Source organism: Zootoca vivipara, chromosome 17 (assembly GCF_963506605.1).
Source record: "Zootoca vivipara chromosome 17, rZooViv1.1, whole genome shotgun sequence".
In the NCBI taxonomy this organism is placed as follows: domain Eukaryota; kingdom Metazoa; phylum Chordata; class Lepidosauria; order Squamata; family Lacertidae; genus Zootoca; species Zootoca vivipara.
In genome coordinates, this window is record NC_083292.1 from 38,211,826 (window position 1) to 38,235,900 (window position 24,075).

The 24,075-nt window shown below is 48.2% G+C and overlaps 1 protein-coding gene across 2 annotated transcripts in view; it reads left to right on the top strand.

The window, feature by feature from the left end:
• PI4KB (phosphatidylinositol 4-kinase beta) overlaps positions 1-24,075 on the top strand; it is a 43,738-nt gene that overhangs the window by 10,948 nt on the left and 8,715 nt on the right. The window contains exons 3-5 of one of the 2 annotated variants that reach the window (XM_035098945.2): positions 1,725-2,707; positions 14,110-14,154; positions 23,236-23,463. In XM_035098945.2, the coding sequence (XP_034954836.2) occupies positions 1,754-2,707; positions 14,110-14,154; positions 23,236-23,463 (1,227 nt within the window). In that variant the 5' untranslated portion in view covers positions 1,725-1,753. The remainder of the gene's footprint in view (positions 1-1,724; positions 2,708-14,109; positions 14,155-23,235; positions 23,464-24,075) is intronic. The other variant, XM_035098946.2, reaches the window with a different exon arrangement.

Here is a 24,075-nt window from a genome sequence, read left to right on the forward strand (position 1 = left end):
CAAACAGAGACTGCTGCCTGTCCACCTGCATGCTGTTCCTGCACCATTAAACAAATCCTGTTAACGACCTCGGTCTGGTACGACCTGTGCCATGGACCTGTGCTGGATCTACAGAGGGCTGGGGGAGATTTTAGTATTTAAACAGCGCCTTCTTGCTGCACAGGCAACATTCTTAGTTCTGGGACAACCACAAGTTGAGTCACCAGGTTCCAAAACGGTGCAGCTGCTTTCGTAAGGCTGCTCTGGGAACAATATTACTACGTTCATTTTTTATATATCCCACCATTTTCCCATACTGAGACTTCAAGCGGCTTACACAAATTAAAACAACACAGATAAAATACAGGAGACTGAAAGCAAATAATAATTTACTACAAATAATAGTAAAAAATAAATTCAAGCATAATAGAATTAACACAACATCAAAACAGATACTGTATGTTAAAATACAGGCAGTAAATGCATCACAGCACTATTTAAAAGCCAGTCAGTTCTCGAAAGCCTGTTCGAATAAAACAGTGTTCACTTGCTGGCTGAAGGACAGCAAAGAGGGTGCCTGTCTGACTTCTCTAAGGAAGGAGTTTCAAAGTCGGGGAGCCACCACCAAAAAGGCCTGCCTTCTCCCACCAAATGTGCCTCTGACAGTGGCAGGACGGAAAGAAGGATATGCAGCCTCTCCCCACATCGTAAGAGAAGTATCCCCACTCTCTATCTGCCTCCCACACTCCAGGAGTCTTCATTGGTTTCCCAGGTGTTAGAGAAGCTTTAAGCATATGTGTGTGGCCAGTGGTAAAAAAAAAGGAGGGGGGCTCTTTATGCTCTACAGTTATTTTTTCTAAGAAGCTTCTGCCATCTTCTGCTGTGGCATCAGGACTGGAGGTCACAAGCAAGCCTTGAACTGGTGACCCCAGGGATCTTGGGCAGGGTTCAGTCCAAAGTGACCACCTCTGGCCAAAGGAGGGGAGCTGCTGTGAAAATGCAGTAAATTAATAGTATCAATAGTGTTGATACTGCAGGGGAGAAGGGTTTGTTTCTACCTTAAGAATGGGTGGCAAAAGTGGGATTTGAATCCTAGCCGCTCTCTGTACATTGGGCCACACAGTCGCTCTCGTCAAGTGGGAAAGCAAACCCGCTTTAGGCAGCCTTGTCAAAACGCTGGTCACCTGTGGTGAGTCAGAAATGGTTTCTGGTGACCAAGGAGGAGGAAGTTTGGCACTCATCCGCTCCCCCCTTTTTTAGGCTACAGATGACTAGGATAGGTCTATGCACTGGTCATCTTGTGGGCCTTTTTCCAGCCTGTATTTGCTGCAAAAGAATCTTCTTTCTACGAATAACCATAGTCTTGGTGGTGGAATGTGAAATGGGATTGTCCGTTTGTTTGTTTTTAAGCACTGAAATACAAGCTGTATTTAGCAGGACCACAGCTCAGCGATAATCTGCTTTGTGTGTGCAGAAGGTCCCAGGTTCAATCCCTTGCAGCGTTTCTAGGCAAGGCTGGATATGTTCCCTGCCAGTCAGTGTAGTCAATACTGAGCCAGATGTACCTATTAAACCAGACCTTACTTGCAACCATGAGGACTAGAGTCTTAGTTTGCCTTTTGGGGAAGGACACCAGCTCATCGAGAGAACACATATGTTGCTGTGTAAGACCAGCGCTCTGTACCCCCAGGCTGCCCAATGAGCGCACATTCTCTTTTAATTTCCTCTCCTGGTTTGCTTTCCAGCTTTGAAAGAGCACAGACCCACCTTGGATATGAGTGACTCTGATGCAGACGTGCCGCCGCCAGGGGAGGAAGAGGAGGAGGAGGAGGTGCTGGCTGCAGCGGTGCTGCCGCCCCCGGGAAATGGCGGGGTGGCCGCCCTGGGGGTCATCACAGAAGGCGTGGGCGAGCTGGCGGTCATTGACCCCGAGGTGGCCAAGAAGGCCTGTGAGGAGGTGCTGGAGAAGGTCAAGCTGATGCACTGCATCTCTCCCGACGGGTCCATCCAGCTGAAGGACGGCAGCGCAGGCGCAGCTCGCCGGCCTGGCCTGGCCCTGCTAAACGGCAGCCCCGGCGAGTGCTGCGAGATTAAGTGCCTGGACGACCCTCCGGACAAGATCCGGGAGGAGGAGGAGCAGCACGCGCCCAACTCGGTGAAGAGCGCCCGGCGGCGCCAGAAGAACAACTCGGCCAAGCAGTCGTGGCTGCTGCGCCTGTTCGAGTCGAAGCTCTTCGACATCTCCATGGCGATTTCGTACCTGTACAACTCGAAGGAGCCCGGTGTGCAGGCCTACATCGGGAACCGGCTGTTCTGCTTCCGCAACGAGGACGTGGACTTCTACCTGCCGCAGCTGCTGAACATGTACATCCACATGGACGAGGACGTGGGCGACGCCATCAAGCCCTACATCGTCCACCGCTGCCGGCAGAGCATCAACTTCTCCCTGCAGTGCGCCCTTCTGCTGGGTGCCTACTCCTCGGACATGCACATCTCCACCCAGCGCCACTCCCGCGGGACCAAGCTGCGGAAGCTCATCCTCTCCGACGAGCTCAAGCCGGCCCACCGGAAGAGGGAGCTGCCAGCCCTCGGCCCGGCCCCTGAGGCGGGGCTCTCCCCCTCCAAAAGGACACACCAGAGGTCCAAGTCAGACGCCACTGTCGGCATCCACCTCAGCAGCAACCTGAAGAGGACCGCCAGCAACCCCAAAGTGGAGAACGATGACGAGGTAACGTGGGGTGAGGGGCGTTCCCAGATTCACGGGGCGGGGGGATAGGTTACTGTGGGGCTTATCCTTTTCTCCGTTATTTAGCTTTTAATCCTTGTGAAAACATATATATCAGGAGAGGGGAAATTCTGCATAGCATGGGCTTCCAGCTCTGTGGCAAGTTGGTAGGAAGAGGCCATTTTCGTGCCAGAGAGCTGGGTATAAGGTAAGACACATGCCAACCAGGTTGTGGCTGCTTTCCTGGCTCAGCCTGGTCCTCCTCCTTTTGGAGTCGTGCCTGATTTCCCTGCCAGTTTTCATGCGGATCCAATGTGGGACAGGGTGGTTTTCCATTTCTGCTGCTAATCGGGACCGCTTGATCCTGAGCATCTCTTGGGACGATGTAATCAGGCATTGCCAACCAATCCCCCCAATAGCGGCAGAGGAAAAGAGAGAGGCCGGGGGGCACATGTGTGTTGCCCTGATCGCCCACCATTGCCTCCAATCCTGTGTTTACAATTTTTATATATGTACCCTCTTCCTCAAGGGTCTTGCGATCGAAAATCCACACGTATTAGGGCAGCCTTGGGAAAGGGCTGTGGTCCTGGGGTGGAGCACCTGATTGGCATGCTGAGTGCCCCAGTTTCCATCCCTGGCATCTCCAGGTAGGGCTGCTTGAAAACCCTGGAGAGCTGCTGCCAGTCAGCGTCCCAGCAGGACCATGGGTATAACTCCATCTAAGGCAGCTTCTTGTGTTCCTTCCCCAGCATGACACCTTCCAGATGTTTCGGGCTCCCAGCTCCCAGCCGTATTGTTTGCTCCAGGCCAGTGGTGCCGGCTGAGTTGATGGGAGCTGGGAGCCTGAAACATCTGGGGGAAACCGTGCTAGATAAGGAGATGCTTACAGGAGTCGGTGTCATTAATATGACATATTGGGAATATGTGGGTGAGGTTCTAGGCCTCCCGCTCTGAGGAATGGGGTAAGTGGACCTGGGGGTGGGTGATGGGGAAGATGGCAACCCCAGGGGCTAGCCGCGCTCACTGTTCGGAGAGTATCCTAGCCCTGGCTAGCCACTGATTGACAGTGCCATGGGACAGTGGGCAGGGCCTAGTTTTAGCTCCGCCTCTACAGTCGATAAAGCTGTCTTGGCGCTGGTATTTTGTTCTCTTCATGAATTTAACTCCTCTCTTCCACCCAGTGGTGTTGATGTTATGATTTCTCTGTTTTTGGAAACAAACAAACGTGTAGAAAATAAACTTTGAAACCCAGAGTATTAATTTGCTTGGCTATCCTTGCCAAAATTGGTGATGGATCTTGACTGAGATAGAGAGAGGGAACATAAGGTCCTGTGTGTTCCACGGGGAAATCCCACCAAAAATCTTCTTGGTTTTTGATGGAGACAGGGATGGTGAGCATCTTTGGCTTTCCAGGTGTTCCTGGACTGCCACTCCCATCATCTCTCATGGTTGGCTATGCTGCCAACTGGGGCTGAAAGGTTCCCCAGCCTTGCAGTAGTGGGGAACAAATGTATCCAGGGGTATTCATGGAATTATGGTCTAGTTTTGCATGTTGTGATTTTTAATCCCAAGCTTCTTCCAGGGAGCTCAGGGTGGGTATGTGGCTCTTCCTCATCCTTTCCTGTGGACCCTCACAACAACCCTGTGAGGTAGGCCAGGCCCTCCAGGGAGCTTTCTGGCCAGGCAGGGGTAGAAACCCACGTTTTGCTGGTCCAACACTCTAAAAAGCAGCTGATGTGGTGCCTTTCAGATGTTGTTGGGCCATAACTCCCATCATTCCTCACCCTCGTTTATTGTAATTAATAAAACAGGCTCCCCACCCCACCCAAAGCAAGATCCTTTCTGCCGTCTGCCTTTCACCAGAAAAACGGGTGAAAGAATTAAAAAGTGGAGGAAAGAGATTGTGGTGGGAACACGGATACCCAGTGCTACACCAGCTGCTGAATCTAAGTGGGTGTGGACATGGTGAAAGACCCTGGGGATTCCCATGCTTGGGGGTGAGGAACAAAAGTTGGAGAGCTTTAAATCATGGGTGGGGAACGTCTTTGGCTCCGCAGACCAGAGCCTTATCAGGATCAGCCTCCAGCGGCCAAATTTGGTGTCAAATAGGTGACATCATTTTGGCGTCATGTGATTGACAAGTGGGAGCTGAAATGCATCAGGCCTCTACGGTGCTGCTGGATGTGTCTGTTCTGGCGTCCACATGGGACCGCGATCTCTCTCTCTTTCCAGCCCTCGATCTGGCAAAAATATTGGTCCGTGAACTCAGCCAGCAGAGGCGAGCCAAGAGGTCTACTTTCACTCTTTCTTTCTTTCTTTCTTTCTTTCTTTCTTTCTTTCTTTCTTTCTCTCTCTCTCTCTCTCTCTCTCTCTCTCTCTCTCTCTCTCTCTCTCTCTCTCTCTCTCTCTCTCTCTCTCTCTCTTTCTCTCTCCTACCCCCTTGGCGCACGTTGTTGGAGTTAATCTATGCAGAAACTCTGGAGTGGAATTTCAGTATCACTGGAGCAGCAACTGAATACTTAATGCGCCAGAACTTCCCCTGCCTCTCCGTAGACTCGGGCTTGCGTCAGACGCGGTTGCCGAGTGGTCTTGACTTGGCTGTCCTTTGGGCATGGGGCTTTTGAGAGATGTGGGGGCCCCTTGATAAAGCCTAGGGGGAAGTAAGGGGGTGGGTTCGCTGGGATTTTGTGATATAACTGGGAAGCTATGTGGTATCTACTTAGGACCTCGTGGTTCCATAAGGACATCAGAGGGGCCTGGCTGCTGGGTCAGGCAAAGGGGGTCTATCCCATCCAGCATCCTTCTCTCACAGTGGCCAAGCAGATGCCCCAAAGGGAAGCCCATAAGCTCGCAGGACCTGAGTGCAGCAGTAACAACTCTCCCCGCCTGCGAATCCCAGTTACTTTTTCTTAATCCTCATCTTGGAGTGGGGAGGACACAGCCATTGTGACCAGCAGCCTTTGATAGCCTTATCCTCCATGAATTTGTCTAATCTGCTTTTAACGATGGGGGGGCGGTGAACATGCTTGAAATGCCGAGTTACCAGGAGCCAGCCTCAAATTTTTTAGCGTATGCAGTGAATAAAAGAAATTCCAGAAATTTCTTTTTCAGGCGTTGAGCTGCATGGAATTCTTCTGAGCCTATGCATGTGGAGAAACCGGGCTTCTTTCCTCCCCTCTTCTCTCATTTTTAAAAATCACATTTCCACCCCATGCTTCCTCCAATGAAATTGCAGTTGCGTGCGTGGGAGAGGTGTATATGATCCTGCCCACACAACAACCTTGCGAGGTAGGCTAGCACCGGCATTCAGAAGCCAGCACTCTTGTCAGGTGCTGCATGCTGACTTGGGGCGCAAAGGCAATCTTCCCCAGACCGTCCTGGCCAAGTCAGAACAATTGACCACCCTATACGCTCTTGATTCCCAGGCTTGTCTTCCAGATGGCTCCAAAGGTGGCTCATAGAGCCCTTTCCACTCCCTGCTGCTTCATTGTTCGCAGGGGAACAATGGGCTGATAGAAAGCCACTCGCCAACTGGAAACCGGAGCCCTGAATGCTTATTAATTCATGCAGGGCTGGATTTCTCCTGGCGACGTCCGGAGAGTCTTCTGGGCCCGAAGGCCGCAAGAGATGTTCCGAGGAAAATGTGGGAAATGCTTTGGCTGAGGCTGAGCACTTCTTAAAAATTGCGGTTCTGGTCGCCTCACCTCAAAAGGGATATTGTAGAGTTGGAAGAGGGAGGGGACGGAGCAACTCCCCTATAAAGAGAGGTTGCAGTTTGGGGACTTAGTTTAGAGAAAATGTGAGTAAGAGGCAATATGATAGAAGTTTATAAAATTATGCACAGCATTGAGAGAGAGGGAGAAATATTTTACCTCTCCCATGACACTAAAATTCAATGACATCCTGAATGCTGGAAGAGTCAGGATACTTAAATTAAAGGACTTTTTCACGCAGCACAGAGTTAAACGGTGGAACTCCCTCCCACAGGAGGCAGTGATGGCCACCAACCTAGATGGCTTTAAAAGAACATTAGACAAATTTGTGGAGAAGGAGAGGGCTATTGATGGCTACCAGCCATGATGGCTGTGCTCTGCCTCCAGTCGGAGGCAGCAATGCTTCTCCATACCAGTGACTGGAGGCCGAAGGAGAGGAGGGGGCTCTTGTGCTTGGATCCTGCTTCTGAGTTGTCTATTGAGGCATCTGTTTGGTCACTGTGGGAACAGGATGCTGTGCTAGATGGTGTGGGAATGTTGAGGGTGACAGGAGAGGATATATTGATTATTAATATTCTTCCTAACGCGCTCTGGCAAGTTTCTTTATATAGCAGAGTGCATTCCCCTTCTTACGCTGCAGAAAGTTGGTTGCACACATGTGTGAGTCTCTTAAGACAACAAACAATTCAATCTGGCTTCCCCAGATTGAGATATGTTCTGTTATTCCTGGTAAGACCCCTTCGATCCCTCCTAAAAGAATAAAATGGGATGCTGATGGCACTGTGGGTTAAACCACTGTGCCGCTTGGGCTTGCCAGTTGAAAGGTCGGCGGTTCAAATCCCCGTGACTGCGTGAGCTCCCATTGTTCAGTCCCAGCTCCTGCAGTGCAAGTAGATAAATAGGTACCGCTCTGGCAGGAAGGTAAACGGCATTTCCGTGTGCTGCTCTGGTTTTGCCAGAAGCGGCTTAGTCATGCTGGCCACATGACCCAAAAAAACTGTCTGCGGAAGCGGACAAACGTCGGCTCCCTCGGCCTGTAAAGCGAGATGAGCGCCACAACCCCAGAGTCGTTCGTGCCTGGACTTAATTGTCAGGGGTTCCTTTACCTTTACCTAAAAGAATAAAGACACAACAGTCTTATTCATAAGTAACAAAAAAGTAGCTTTACTCATGATCAGGCAGAGCACAGTGTGATCTCTGAAGGCAACCTTTAGGCTTAAAGTTACAAACATGTACAAACAGGTTTACCCCATATGGGAGACAACCTGGGGGACTGTTGCTGGCAGCCAGCAGTCCAGTCCAGGTGAATTAGGAAATTCGCAGGATGAAAAAGAAGATCGAAGAGAGGAAGGTGGCTGCGTGACTTGGCCTTTTACCAGGTCTGAAAGGTCACACCCACCTACTAGTCACATGCAAGAAAGGATGCTCCAGGCCAGGAGGAACAGGAAGTTTTGACTGGCTGGACCAACTCTAGCATGACCACTCTAGCAAAACAGGTATTGTTGTACTTGACTACTCCCAGTGGATTACAACCCACAGATGGGACATTGGCCTGATCCAGCCGCCTCTTCTTACGTTCTTATGCTTTGGTTGGTCTGAGCGCGTCTTAATATTACCCCTTAGTCTCATCACCTCTTAAAATGCACACTTTAGCACACAAATTGCTAACTCCATTAGCATTGACTACTTTGGCAGGAGTCTGCCTCTCGCTTGAGCTGGGCCTGGTGGATCTGGAGGCTTCCTGTGATTGATGTGACCCTTTACACTAATAATCTACCATTGTTGCAAAGGATCCTCATATTCCTTGCTTCGGTTTATGTCAGGGAAGGAATACCTGCCCACTATACCTGTTACGTATATGTGTGTGTGTCTTGCCCCTAGGAATGCACCCTCCCCCTCCTCTGACAGCTTTCCACCGAGGTAGTGAAACCCTTAGCCATAAAGCAGTAGGCTTGCCGTGATTTAATTTGGTGGCCGGACCTCTGGGCGCTTCATTTCCCTCTCTCCAGCCCTTGGACCCTCTCCCCAGGCCCCCCACCCTTCTCGCTGGCAGTGCTGTGGGCCCCCCTTAAGTGCCTTCACTTAGCTGGAGCATGTCCTTGAACCATGATATTTGGGTGGAGGGGTGCGTCTGCATGCAGGGGAAGTATGAAAGCCTCTCACTTTTTGCACAGCTGTGGTGTAGGCCTACTGTGGAGAGGTAAGAGCTGCCTCTGTCGCCCTGCCTCCTTTTCCCTCTGGCCCCGCCCACCACTGGCACGCGGCCTCCTGAAGCTTGCCAAGAAGGAAATGCAGCCCTCGTGACTGAAAAGGCTTCTTCAACCCCTCTCAACCAGGAGCAGAAGGCAGATGAAGGCTCTACCAGGAGATCTCTGGGCAGTTGGCAGCTGAAAAGCTCCTCCCTCTTGCTTCAGTTGTGAGTGAATATCAGGTGTGGGTTTTTCCTTCTACCGAAGGGCTTTGCATGCCAGGCTCTGGGCTCAAAAGGCATGCCCTGCCCCTCTGCGCCAGCTGTGCATGTGCCCATCTGGGCCACTGTTTTGAAATCGGCTTCTTGGCAGCAACCATGCCAACAGATCCTGCAGTCCTGATGTCTGCCTAATTTAAAGTATTGCAGAGTTACCAAGTGAGGACGGTCTCTTTTTCTTCACTTTTTTTTAAAAAAGCCTTAAGAACAGAAGCTTGAGCTTCCCTCCCTCCCTCCCTCCCTCCCTCCCTCCTTCATAGAATCATAGAGTTGGAAGAGACCACAAGGGCCATCCAGTCCAACCCCCTGCCAAGCAGGAAACACCATCAAAGCATTCCTGACATATGCCTGTCAAGCCTCTGCTTATAGACCTCCAAAGAAGAAGACTCTGCCACACTCCTTGGCAGCAAATTCCACTGCCGAACAGCTCTTACTGTCAGGAAGTTCTTCCTAAAGTTTAGGTGGAATCTTCTTTCTTGTAGTTTGAATCCATTGCTCCGTGTCCGCTTCTCTGGAGCAGCAGAAAACAACCTTTCACCCTCTATATGACATCCTTTTATATATTTGAACATGGCTATCATATCACCCCTTAACCTTCTCTTCTCCAGGCTAAACATACCCAGCTCCCTAAGCCGTTCCTCATAAGGCATTGTTTCCAGGCCTTTGACCATTTTGGTTGCCCTCCTCTGGACACGTTCCAGCTTGTCAGTATCCTTCTTGAACTGTGGTGCCCAGAACTGGACACAGTACTCCAGGTGAGGTCTGACCATAGCAGAATACAGTGGTACTATTACTTCCCTTGATCTAGACGCTAAACTCCTATTGATGCAGCCCAGAATTGCATTGGCGTTTTTAGCTGCTGCATCACACTGTTGACTCATGTCAAGTTTGTGGTCTACCAAGACTCCTAGATCCTTTTCACATGTACTGCTCTCAAGCCAGGTGTCTCCCATCCTGTATTTGTGCCTTTCATTTTTTTTGCCCAAGTGTAGTACTTTACATTTCTCCTTGTTAAAATTCATCTTGTTTGCTTTGGCCCAGTTGTCTAATCTGTTAAGGTCATTCTGAAGTGTGATCCTGTCCTCTGGGGTATTAGCCACCCCTCCTAATTTGGTGTGATCTGCAAACCTGCTCAGGATGCCCTCAAGCCCATCATCCAAGTCATTGATAAAGATGTTGAATAAGACTGGGCCCAAGACAGAACTAACTCACTCTCTCTCTCTCTCTCTCTCTCTCTCTCTCTCTCTCTTTCTCTCTCTCTCTCTCTCTCTCTCTCTCTCTGGCATTTGCACCTGGGCAGGTAATATTCCAGGGGGTGCTGGAGGGGGAGCCGGTTGTGTCCTGCCAGGAAATCCTTGCTGTGTAACATGAGAGCGCTTAGGAACCTGCTTTGCGGTGACACAGCAGGCAGTCGTTTTTTGTCTCTGTGTGTTTGGCAGAGCTGGGCAACCTTTGCGCAGGGAGCCCCCCCCCCCTGCTCTGAGGTCTCTGTGGCAACTGGGTGAGAGTGACTCAGGATGATTCAGACACCGACAAGTGGAGAGTGGGGAAATATCAACATCACTGCAGAGGTTTCCTGTTTTGGATTTGGAAACCAGGTGAAATCGGACAAGGGCTTCCGCCTTCTCTGATCCCTTGTGAAAAGGGCTTTTTAATGTCAAGATGGGCAGGCCTGCAGCCAATCAGCTCAGCAGGGAGGGATATACATCTCCAATCTGTTCTGTCAGAGAATCATAGAATTGTAGATTCCTGATGAGCATTCTTTAACACACATTTTCTTATTCATTCATTCATTCTTTCACATGTGACAGCATTAATCCAAGGGAAGAAATAGAAGTAATAAAAAATTGTTTAATAATGGAAACTTGATAGTACATATTGCTTTCCTGATATACATAAAACCTCCATATAATTATACAAGAACACATTATGCTATGCCTAATCAAGTGTGTGGGTTTGCATTTTCCTGTACTTTATCACACCAGTTCAAGATAAAAAGCTTTTTTCTTTTATTTTTTTCTTTTACCACGCTGGTGTGTTAAATTTATTTATTTGTTTATTTTATTTCAGGACATTCATATACTGTTTGATTGTAAAAAACAAAAACCCTCACAGTGGTTTGCCATTATGGATGCATTTGCCTCCCGGGTTCCTTCAGGAGGAATGGTGGGATTTATTATTATTGCAAGGGGTTGGACTAGATGATCCTCAGGGCCCCCTTCCAACTCTGATTCTGTGACATAAAGCTGCTATCTAGGAGAGGTCTCAAAGTCCTCTGTGGAGTGTCATACACTGTGTGGGTTTTGTGTGTTTGTGTGTGAAGGAAGTGCAGTGTTCCCTCCCCCCCCTTTTTTTTAAGTCTGATCATTTTACATTTTTCTAATGGGACCAACAGCTACTCCTTTCTTCTGGCCTCATTCAATTTTTTGGGGGGGTGGGGGTGGGACCCTTTGAACATAAAATAAGAATTCCAACCATTTCTGTCCCCTCGGTGACTTGGCCAGACTTCCTCTGTCTGGCTTCTTTGGCTGCCTCTGTTTTCCATAAACTGGAGGGGGGAGCGGTCCTCATCGCGTGATTTGGCCCAGTTTTTGGTAGTCTTGGAAAGAACGCCATCTTCCTTGCGCACGCATAACAAAGCCTATCCCTATGCTGGGGAGAAAAGCATCGTCAGCAAACCCAGAGCCAGGATGGGGGAGCAGTCGGCCATTCATCTCCTCTCAACTCGCCCCTGCAAGGACTGCAAGCGGAAAACCATCATTAATAGCCGGCCGTAAATGTGGGGCGAAGTCCATCCAGCCATCGCTGCGTCAGTTCTGCAGGAGATAATCTTAATACATAGGCCAGGCTTCCTCAAACTCGGCCCTCCAGATGTTTTTGGCCTACAACTCCCATGATCCCTAGCTAGCAGGACCAGTGGTCAGGGATGATGGGAATTGTAGTCTCAAAATATCTGGAGGGCCGAGTTTAAGGACCTGACATAGGCTCTTTGGATGAGAGAATGATGGATATTGTGGCAGGTCCATATGAACAGGATGGACTGTCCCATCCACAGAATGGGTCCCTTCCAACTCTACCATTCAGTGATTCTATGAATTTATTAACTGTGGATGGAGAGAAATCCTGTCTTTCTGTGATTCCTGCATTGCAGGGGGTTGGACTAGAGGACCTTTAGGGGTACCTTCCAACTCTACAATTCTATATATACACACCTCATCTTGGCCTCCATACTGTATTTTCCTCTTCCTCTTCACTATGCCGATTTGATTCTTACTCTCCTCACCCTTTCCCACATTTGGAAATAGCTGTGCCGGGACGTTGCATAGTTTCCCCCCAGTCATCTCAAATAAAAAGATAATGGTGAGCTTAAAGGGATGCAGAAAAACAGGCCACCGAAATGCTCAGTTTGCGCGGGTATGTGGAATGCCTCCCCAATGAGGAGAGGTCAAAGTTTCTCGCTTGTATGCTCAGGTTGGGAAGGGGGGAAGTGGCTGGAAGATTGGGGAGCGCGACATAGGTGTACAAAATTACGCCTAGCGAGGAAAGAGTGCAAAGCCCTTCTGTGTTGGATTGCCTGGAGGCCTCTGAGAGTCGCCCCAGGTGATCAGGCGACCCGACTGTTTGGAAGCCTGTGCTAGATAGCCCTTGATGCCCGCCGCTGGTGTAGGTTTCAGCAGAATGACTCTGGGTTCAGAGGTGGGGAACATTTCTGGCCCTCCAGATGCTGCTCAACTCCCAGTTTCGATCAGCCCTGTCAGCCAGCATGACCAGTGGTTGGGGATGGGAGCTGCAGTCCAGCAGCAGGTCCCACACTTCTGCTGTAGGCTGGCAGAGAGACAGAGTCCTTTCCAGGGTGGTTCATCTTTCGGGGGGGGGGAGTGTTCTAATTAAGGGAAAGTTGTCAAAACAACCATACTGTCCGCTTTGGGTTTCACTTTGTTTTTCTTAAGGTGAGTTCCCCCTTTCCTCCTCGTTTTTATTGTTATTATTGCTTTTACATCCTAGTAAGCTTTGGCTTTGATGAAACCCTAGCCTCTTTTCATAAAAAAGTGGCACTGTTGACTTGCCCTAAAAGGCTTTTTAAAAAACCCCTTTCATCACATGCAAAATGGGAGGGGATGTGAGATTAATGATGGGAAGGATATAACACAGCTTGAGAATCACCCACCTTTCTTGGTCTGATTCTCACTTTTGTATAACTTTTTCTCCTCCTCCTGCTCCCTGTTCAGCACCGACCTGTTCCACCTGTTGCAAATGGGTTATTTTATAGTTTATTACCTTGCTGTCCATCCAGGGTGTTGCCTACAGGTGTTTTCCTCTCCGAATCCCACCATTCTGTTCTGACAAGCGACTGTCCCTAGGACACCCAGTGGGCTCTGTGCCCTACCTTGTATTAAGCTGAAGGCGTGTCCCAGAAGAGATCCTGGGAGCTGCTGTTCCGGAGTGGATCTAGGTATCTAGTCTCTAAAATCCTCAGCACCTCTGCCAAGCCTCCAGTCTCCAGGGAGGCATTTTGGAAAGCAGGCAACCTCTGAAAAAGAAAAAAGAAAAAAGTCAAGTTGTTCAACCTGTGTAGACATTAAGCCAGACCTTTGCCTGCTGCCTTCCATGGCATCCATGGCGTCTTAATTATTCCGCATTAACTTAAAGAATTTGTGGGCTCCAGGGAGCGCTGCTAGCTCAGATAACTTTCAGATAAGATCATAGGACAGGTTTGTCAACTGCTTGTAGCCTGGATGGCTTAAATCAGCGATGGGGAGCTTGTGGCTCTTCCCAGATGTTGTTAGTCGGGGAGTCACAGCTCTGCAGCATCCAGAAGACCACACAGTTGCACTGGCTTCCAGAATGTACCTCTGAATACCAGGTGCTGGAGCAAGCAGCAGGAAGAGGAGTTGGCTTCCTCTGGCTCTCCTGTGTCGGAAGCAAAGCGCTGTTTCTCTGAGCCCCTTCCCCTCCTGTGCAGGAGGACAGAATATTCTGTCACTGAGTCGTTTCGCCTGGAGTGGGGGGTTGGTTTGCCGTGCAAAGCATCTGCAGTTTGTTCTCTGTGTTGAGATGGGGCAGGTGGGGAGGGAGTTTGCAGAGCTGGTTTTTTAAAAAACAAAAACAAAAAACTTGCCTTTTCTCTCCTCGACTTTCTCCCTCCCTCTCCCTTCCTTTTTTTACATTTTTTAAAAAAATGAAAACAAAAAACCCTTTCCCCCTCCCTCTCATTCATTTCTCAGGAGTTGTCATCGAGTACGGAGAGCCTTGATAGATCATTTTGCTCTGTAAGTGGCCTGCGTTTTAGCTTTTTTGTTTTTTCTCCCCCACCTCTTCCAACTGGGCTGCCTGCTTCCCTTCCCGTGATTTACCAAAAAACAACAACAAATAATTTCTTCCGCTGCAGCATTTCCTCTGTGTTGTCATCTTAAGCCACTTTGCTAAGCCCGCCAGTCACCCTTGGCAAATGCATCATGCAAAGCAACAAAGGCAAAATCCATTCCTCTCTTCTCTTCCACCACTTTGGAAAAAAAAAATGAAATAAAATCACTGCAAGCGAGCCAAATACTACACTGCTGTTAGCCATTTTTGACTGAGCCTCTTTGGCTAACTGACTTCCTTGGCTGTCATGCCTCTCTCTCTCTCTCTTCCATCACTCATGCGCCACCCGCGTGCATGTTGAGCTTGGGAAGGGGGGTTCTGCATGGTATGAGGCTCCCCAGCAGGTTTGTCTTTTTTATACTAAAGTCGCAGCCAGTGGTCTCTATGGCACGTAACGCTTAACCATAGTTAATAGAAGCACAGTTGAAGCCACAGCATTGTTTAGAAAGCCTTGGTTTACTGTGTCACCTTATACAGTGGTACCTTTGTTTACGAACTTAATCCACTCCGGAAGTCCTTTCTTAAACCAAAGCGTTCTTAAACCAAGACGTGCTTTCCCATAGCAGCGGGGAACTCAATTTATACTCAGCAGGAAGCAGAACATGTTCTTAAACCAAGCCAAAGTTCACAAACCAAAACACCTACTTCCGGATTTGCAGTGTTCTTAATCCAAGTTGTTCATAAACTAAGCTGTTTATGGTACCACGGTAGCTAAAAAGTGTTAAATAATACAGGCAGATTCCAGGCAGAAAAGGTATGATAACACTTCACAGAGCAAAGCTGAACAAAAACACTGTATAATTTGAGGAGATAGGAACAGAGAGGTTTTTTCTTCCTTAGTTCAAGCCCTCCTTGTACATTGCAGCGAGATGGTGGACCCCATATACAGAGGGAAAAAGTCTCTCACAATGACACAGCCAATCAGAGCATGTGCTGCCTTAGCGAATGCCATGCCATTCTATTTCGTTGCTATGCAAAACCTCCACCCCATCCTCCTTTGGGCCAGTTAACTTGAACACTTGACAGATTTAATCCTTAAGGTGCAAACTAAACGAACCCTGCTGTGAACACATCCAACAAAAAGCAACCAATAGCTGCTGAACCTTGAAACAATTTGAACTTTTAGCTACTCTTAACTCGTGAAGCTTTGGGGCAGCGACAGCTCCTAACCACAGTTGAGAAGGTGGTCTCCGTTCACACGTAACGCTCACCTCTGCTTAACAGTAAGTTTAATAAATCATTTCCCTTAACAAGCAGCCTCCAACCCATAGTTAAGCTGCTGGGCAGCATTCAACACACAGCATTAAACCCTGGTTTGGTAAACCATGGTTTAGTGCTCAGATGGGTGGGGGGCAGTGATCCAGACAGACAGTGGAATGGGGCAAGAGATAGTTCAGAGTTTTGATGGCCCCACAGAGATCTATACAGTGGACCCTCTGGATATGAACTTAATTCATCCCAGGGGTCCGTACTTACCCCGAAAAGTCTGTATCCGGGGGTGCCGCTTCTGTGTACTCGCGCGGTACAATAGAGCGTAACGTGAGGTACCACTGCGAGGTACCAAACAGGCAGTGAATGTTTCACAGCCATAATGTATCCCAGTAGTCCTTGCTTATAGGATTCCAGCCCTTGCCCTGTGCCATTCTCCCAGGTCTAGCTATACCACCTCATAACCCTCAAGCAGGTATTTCTGGCTCTGTAAATTTTGACAAGCAAACCCGTTTCTAGAAGTGCAACCAGTTTGATTTTCCTGAAGCACCAAATGTTTAAAAGTGGAAGGAAGCCTAGCTGCTGCTGCTAAACTATTACATTTTATCCTCTTACAGCTAGAGTTCTAGGCCTCCTACAAAGCAAGTACAGTAATTAAGCTCGTGGCCTTTCTTCATGGTCTTACACATGGCATTTTATAAGCCCAAAGGGCCTTTTATACATAGGGCAGCCCATTGTTAATTCATATCACTCATGAAGAGTTCAGCATTCCAAGAGCTTTGTTTAAAAAAGAAAAAAGAAAATACTAGTCCTTAGCATTGCATTTGCAGTGACACGGGTGGCGCTGTGGTCAAAACCACTGAGCCTCTTGGGCTTGCCGATCAGAAGGTCGGCAGTTTGAATCCCTGCAACGGGGTGAGCTCCCGTTGCTCGGTCCCAGCTCCTGCCAACCTAGCAGTTCGAAAGCACGTCAAAGTGCAAGTAGATAAATAGGTACAGCTCCAGCAGGAAGGTAAATGGCATTTCCATGCGCTGCTCTGGTTCACCAGAAGTGGCTTTGTCATGCTGGCCACATGACCTGGAAAAACTGTCTGCAGACAAACGTCGGCTCCCTCGGCCAGTAAAGCGAGAAGAGCGCCGCAACCCCAGAGTAGTTCGCTCCTGGAGTTAACTGTCAGGGGTCCTTTACCCTTACCTTTTTAACTATTTTATAATATATATGAAGCACCTGAACCCCCCCCCAAAATACCAGATAGTCTTTACTTCCTGTGGGCTTACATTCTAATATACACAGCACAAAAGGAAAATGAATGGGGAGGGGAGAGGAAGCTGAGCAATTTCAGATGCTAATTTTTGATGAAACAAGAATTGACTCCTCCCTTGGGCTCAGGGAGATGGAGTCAGCTTTTCAAATTGGATTACATTGCGGAATATTTCATTCTGAATTACGCACTCTCTTCTTCTTTTGGAAGCAAAGGGATTTTTGTGTTTTATTTTTTAAAGTCAAGTTCAGCGTATCCACAGCACTACCTCAGGCTGCACAAGGGTGCTGGTGGTGGAAGTCTTGCGGCAAGTGACCTGCTTTGAAGATCTGGCCTGAATAAGGAAAACATTTGGAACCATCATTGAATTGTTCGTCGCAGGCCTTCTGTATTCATGTTTTGTTTCTCTTTGCTCAGATGAGCAATTAAAAGAGGAAATGCTGTTCTCTCTGCTGCCCTTAAATTATTACATATATTTTTAATTTGGCACGCCTTGTGTTGAGTAGAAATTTTCATTTGCTTGTCTTCTTTCTTTCTTCGTCTGTCGACAAATAATTTAAATCAGGCTCCACCCCTTTCCCCCTTCTTTTTGTTGGAATTTTTGCTTTTGGCAATTATACCTGATTCTTCTTCTCCCCTAAGAATCCCCGACCCCCTTCTTGATAATGGGTGGAATCAACGTATGAGCTCGTGATGAGAACATAGGCTTGGACTTTGGGGAAGCTCCTTCAGTTCCTCCAATTGAAAACTCCTCCCTGTCTATAAATCAATTCTGTCTTGTGTCAATCAACCCAGCCTCTCTCTTGTCTCAAATCCATCCCACCTCCCTCTTGCTTTAACCTGGGACAAGGGGAGGGGAGGGAAAATCAATTTTGGTTCATGTTTAATGCAGACTTGCCTAATTGACGCTTCCCGAAACTCAATACGCAGATACCCCACAGTTCACTGGGTTTTGCTTTTTTTTTAAAAAAATATTTTTATTAATTTTCCAATTAAAACCAATTATATCACATTTCAATATTTCAAATTATACACATATATATATCAATCAAACCGAATGTTATGCCAAATCATCTAAATAATTTATTTTTGGGTTCCCATGCTTCAAGAAATTGGGAATTCCTCGCAACTGTCCACTGCCGTCTTATTTCTAAAGTTCAAATCGTCCTCCAAGCTCATAATATTCCAAATCTTCCCCTTACAGTCACCTAGATGTTTTCCACTTTCATCCGATTGTTCCAGCTGCTGAGATAAATGTCAAACGAAGTTTCACAGATGTTCTTTCTCCTGTGTGAGTTAATCAGTCCAGCCTCCCCATAAATCTTCTTAGTGGAGCTCCCTGTTGCGACGGAGTAGCAGCGCCATCTTAAAAGGCTCAAATCACTTTCATTTTCTCTCATAGCCATGAAGATTTACGATTTATTTATCTTTATAGAATTTACAGCTTTTTCAGGCAGGAGACCCAAACATCCCACCATGAACTCTTGGTAAATTAATGGATCTCCTTGCCCTATAGCTGAACTTAGCTTCAGGTCGCTGCTCCAATTTAAAGTGCGTCACAGCTCATAAATCCTCCGAACGCGTCCAGAACTCCTTCCGTCTGACTAGGGGGGGGCTTTTCTCATCGGCAACTTCACATCTTTAAGAAATATGCTCAGTAACAACAGCTATAGAGTTCAACTCACACAGTCTTTTGCTTCTCTTTCACTCCAAACAAGCCAGGACATCGCGTCCGGGAAGATACGAGGCAACAATATGAAGAAAAAATAAAAACTTGCTTCCCTTATCGCTCCGTCCCCATCAATCCTTCTTCCAGATGCCGTACATTCTTTGACTCCTCTCGCTCAGCAGCATAAAATTCTCAGCAGTAAACAGCGCTTCTTCCCCTCCTTCTGAAGTATGTCCATAGATTTAAGCCTAATTATCTTCTTTAACCATGGAAATCCCCGCCATGCAGATTAGCGTCCGGGAGTCCTGGCCGTCGTAAGTGCTCAGCCCAAGCTCCCCCCACTCCAAAAACAGTCGGAGTGGGTCTGGGGGCATCGCGGGCCAGCGGCCCCTCTCCGTAACCCCCGGAGAGGGTAGGGGGTTGCCATTTACTCCCCTAGCAACCGCCAAATTCCTTACGAAGGTCAGAGAGATGGAAAACAGGTCCGCCATTCCTGCAGGCGGAAACCGGAACTGGTTCACTGGGTTTTGCAGCGCAGTTCTCCAAAAATGATTTTTTTTTGTAAAAAAAAGAAATGCATGTGCGTATTAGGGGGAAATGGTTATAAAACAATTCATTTGGAAAACAAGCATGCAGGAAATGTGTATGTCTGGGGGGAGATTGCGTATGAAAATTTGTATATTAGGAGTGACGCACACTAAGTTTGTGAGTGCTTCAAAACAATAATAATTCAAAGACTGGTGCAGAAATGTGACAGGCAGAATTTCAGGTGGGAAAGAGGTTGAGAAATTGAAAGAAAGTGGAACAGAAAGATTTGTCTGTCACTGCCTTGCTTCAGTGGGCACCATCTTGCTTGCTTGTCAATCTCTTTGGCCACTTCCCCAGCTTAGGAATCTCAAGCGTAAGCCTTTGCTATAATGTCGGTGTGAGGGTGAGGGACTCCCACTCCCATCATCCCCTGCCAGCATGGCTAACAGCCAGGGATGATGGGAGCTGAAGTCCCAACAACACCCAGAGGAGCTAAAGGTTCGACAAAGTTGTGCCAGCCCCAAGGAGCCTACAGTCTGAATTTGGAAAGGAGACGAAAAGGGATGATTGTGAGCAAACCATAGCTATACATTTGGCCTGACCTGCATGTAACACTAAACCGTGGTTTATTCAGCAGTGGGTTTCATGGAGGGGAGGAGCAGGAGCCTGACTGCAGAAGGTGGCTGAAGCCAGCCCACCCTGATCTGACACTTTCAGGCCTTAGTTTTTCCAGGATAGTGATCTTTTCCAGCTTCCACAAACCATAAAGATCCTCTCTATGGGCTGGCATATACGTAACTCCCCTTTGGTCCCCTGCCTCTTCCCCTCCCCTATGCTTGAAAAACCCTGGAATCTGGAAAACCCAGAGTTCTTTGTTCCAAAATCTTTTTACAGAAACGCTAAAAGATCTTCTATGTTGTTCTTGGCTACGGTCCTGTAAGTCCAATTAGGCCAGGGGCAAGTTTCGGCGGGGCCAGGGCTTCTTGGTAAACAGCGCTGTTGAGAACTGAATCCCAGCTCCCCTAACTTGCTGCTTTGTGGGGCTCTGTAGCAACCCATGGTGGGGTATTACTTGTTCGGAGGGGGGGGGAGACCCCAGCAGCGAATCCTGGTGGCTCCTTAAGGCGTTTTAACGTGGCAAAAGTTCCAGTTGCATCAGGCATGACCTGATTCCCCCAGTGTGGGAGAGATGGGAAACTTTGTGTTGACAACACAGCAGCCCCAAAGCCCCCCCCCTTTCCCCACACCCCCCAAAGCTGTCAGGGAATCCCTTCCTACCTCTAGCCAGGGCAGTCTCTCTCCTCTGTGCTTAACACCTTCCTTCCCCCTCTTAACTTCCCCCCCTTTTTTGTGTGTTCTCTACTTCATCACTAGCTTCATACAGTTAACACCCTTCTCTTTCCCCCTCCCCCCCCTCTTTACTGCATGCCTCTTTGACCAGCGCTTGGTTTTGGTGGTGGCAGGAATGGCTTATTAATTTCAAATTATCCTTTTTTTAAATAAAAAATCCTTCCCTGTGACAGTAGAATAAACCGCTGAAGTGAAGCTGGTTGTTTTTGAAGAAGGGAGGTGGGCAGGGAGCGGTTATGCGGGAAGTTGATAATCACCATCATCAGTGGAAATAATTAGCTGTATATACCATATTTTTCCTTGTATAAGACTAGGGTTTTTGTTTGTTTGTTTTAACCAAAAATTAGGTTTAAACGTGAGGCTCGTCTTAAACACGGGTAGTGCTGAGGGGTGTTTTCTTAATTTGGAGTCCCCCAAAATAGGGGCCGTCTTATACATGGGGGCATCTTATAGACGGAGAAATACAGTAGTTTCCAGTGCCTAAATCAGTCCAGCGTCTCAGTAAGCATCCCGACGGCCCTGAAAGGTAGTCCAATGTGGCTTTATTGTGGAGGTGACGGGGTCTGAATGCCTTTCTGGAGTGCAGAGCGCACCTCTTGGGTGAGCTGACTTCTGGTGCCCTTGGGGTTCAACCTTCTGTGATTTTAACCCCAAGGGTGGGGGAAGCATCTGTGACCATCCAGGTGTTTCTTGGAGCATGCAGCTCCCTTCCCTGACCATGGGCCATGCTGGCCGTTGGGACGGGTGGGAGTTGGAGGCAGGTCTGTGGGACTCTGCAGGTGTTCCTCATCCTCTTTTCACAGGAGACAGTTCCTGTGAGGGTGTCCTCTTGACATTCTTAAGCATTTAATTGCTTAACAATTATAAATCATATAAATTACTCGCTTTAAAAGCAAATAGGAAAACACACAGTCTCTTCTCTTCCTTACTAGGTTGCTTTTATATATACAGTAGTACCTTGCAAGACAAACGCCTCGAGCAATGAAAATCTCGCAAGACGAAAGCGTTTTGCGATGGTTTTGGTGACTCACAAGACTAAGTTTTCTATGGCCGTGCTTCGCAAGACGATTTTTTTTGCGGGTTTTTTTTTTTTGCCGCAGCAAACCGCGCTTCGCAAGACGAAATTATCACAAGACGAAGCGACTCGCGGAACAAATTAATTTCGTCTTGCAAGGCACCACTGTATACTGTACAGTCGTACCTCGGAAGCCTTGCAAGTCAAACGTTTTGGCTCCGCAAACCTGGAAGTGAGGGTTCCAGTTTGTGAACGTTTGGGTTGCAGGAGCTTCCTGCAGCCAATCAGAAGCCGCGCCTTGGTTTCCGAACGTTTTGGAAGTCGAACGGATTTCCGGAACGGATTTTGTTCGACTTCCAAGGTACGACTGTATATATAAAGCTGGCATTGCTCACAAACGCTTGTCAACGATTTGGACTTTTTAGCAGCGAGGGCAGCAGCTTCTGTGCAGCTCTGCTTGGTGTTCTTTCAAAGAATTCCTAGCTTTTCGCACCCTCTGCTGGCTATTTGAGAAAGAGCAGCCTCTCTCTATTCTTTTGGAGAGGAAGGCTGGTTGTCAAACAAGAGCAGGCATAGGCACCCTTGCCCCTCCAGATGTTTTGGAACTACAACTCCCACGATCCCTAGCTAACAGGGCCAGTGGTCAGGGATCATGGGAGTTGTAGTTCCAAAACATCTGGAGGGCCAAGGGTGCCTATGCCTGATCAAGGGTAAAAGTTAATGTTTTGCTCGGGTTTAAGGCAGGTGACTTCAGACTTCAAGACATCTTGAAAATGAGAACATTGCAAAAAGGGGGGGGGTGGTTAAAGAAGACTCAAATATGGATTAGTTGCCTTTTACAGTCTAAGGTCACATCCTCACCATTGTTTTAAAGCACATGGCTTGCCACCAAAGAACCCTAAGTAGTGTAGCGTGTTAAGGATGCTGGGAATTATAATTCCATGGGGACTATAGTTCCTGCTTCTCAAATGTTTAGTGTGGATGTGACCCAATAGTAGGCAGAAAGCCAGTGTTGTCTAGGCGGCCCCATTCACATAGAACCCTCGTTCCCGTTAGTAATCTGTGTAAAAAGAAGATAATATTTCAAAGTGAACTCAAAGAATTGTAGCTCTGTGCAGGGAGGGCAGTAGGGTGTCTCCTAACCACTCCCAGTGCCCTTACAGTTCCCAGAATTCTTTGGGGGGCGCCATGACTGTTTAAAGTGGTATCATATTGCCCCACCTGCACTTCCCATTTAAAGCAACTTCAAACTGCTTTAAACAGTCATGGCTTCCCACCTACCCTAAAGAATCCTGGGAACTGTAGTTTGTTCAGGGTGTGGAGTGTTTTCGGGAGGCTGCGTAGGAGGGGGAGAGAGCTACAGTCCCAGAGCTCCCTTTTAAACCACTTTGGGAACTATAGCTCTGTGCGTGGAATAGGGGATCTCCGAACATCCCCCGGCGCCCTTAAACTACAGTTCCCAGAATTCTTTGGACAGGGAGCCATGATTTAAAGTTTAAAGTTGTATCATAATGCTTTAAATCAGGCACCCCCAAACTCGGCCCTCCAGATGTTTTGGGACTACAGTTCCCATCATCCCTGACCACTGGTCCTGTTAGCTAGGGATCATGGGAGTTGTAGGCCAAAACATCTGGAGGGCCGAGTTTGGGGGTGCCTGCTTTAAATTTATGGTGCAAATGTGGCCTGAGTAGACGTGAGCTGGATCCCACCCCCAGGGTGGCGGACAGAAGACTGAACTAGGCATACTCTCAGCCCAACCTAATCCTGGTCATTCAGACGGCTTTAGTTAGAATAGGAACATTTCTCTCATTTGTCAGGCAAAAATTGGCATCCTCCTGTAACTCTGAGGCTCCTCAAGGCAGGCACCCTCTGTGCAATAAACGATTCCAACTTCTGTCTCCTTCTCTCCCTCCCTCTAAAATTGGGGGCGGGGGAGCCCCACCATCCTGCGCAGCCCGTCCGCCTGGCCCCGGAGCGAGAGTTCATCAAGTCTCTGATGGCCATCGGGAAGCGCCTGACAACTCTGCCCACCAAGGAGCAGAAGACCCAGCGCCTCATCTCCGAGCTCTCCCTGCTCAACCACAAGCTGCCAGCCCGCGTCTGGCTCCCCACCGCTGGGTTTGACCACCACGTGGTGCGGGTCCCACACACCCAGGCCGTCGTGCTGAACTCCAAGGACAAGGTAAGGGGGCTGAGGAAGGAACGGGGGCAAGAGCTCCAGTGGATTCGGGTTGTGCCCAACTAAATCAGAAGTAGATTCCAAGGCTGAAAACGCATCAGCTGTGTGCGGGAGAAATTGTAAGGTCACCGGCTCATGGATCCACATGTGGTGACAAAGCCCGGAGTCTTTTTGTTTGGGGCGGAAAAGCTTTTTGGGGAACAGCACTTCTGTCCTACCGCTAGAAAACTGCTTGGCAACTTTCCCATAAGGATCTCATTAATCACCCGATGACTGCAGCACGCCAAGGCGTTAGAAGACTAAACACAGACCTGTTTGAAATCTGAAACTCACATAACTGGGACTTCGTATTAACAGACAAACCAACAACCCACACATGAGTCAAACAGACAAGAAAACCACTGCATTTCTCAAACACATGGCTGATCGGTTTTTAGCTGTTTCACTCAGTAATGGTAGATATGTATACCATCGATGCATAACTTTGAATGCATTTTTCTGGGTCCATGCTGAAACAGTTTGAAGGGAGCTTTTCCCGAGGGACATTTCCAGATTCCCGAAAGTTAATACCGTAATGATGGAGGCAGAGGCACACTTTGCAATTAGCAGTAGGAG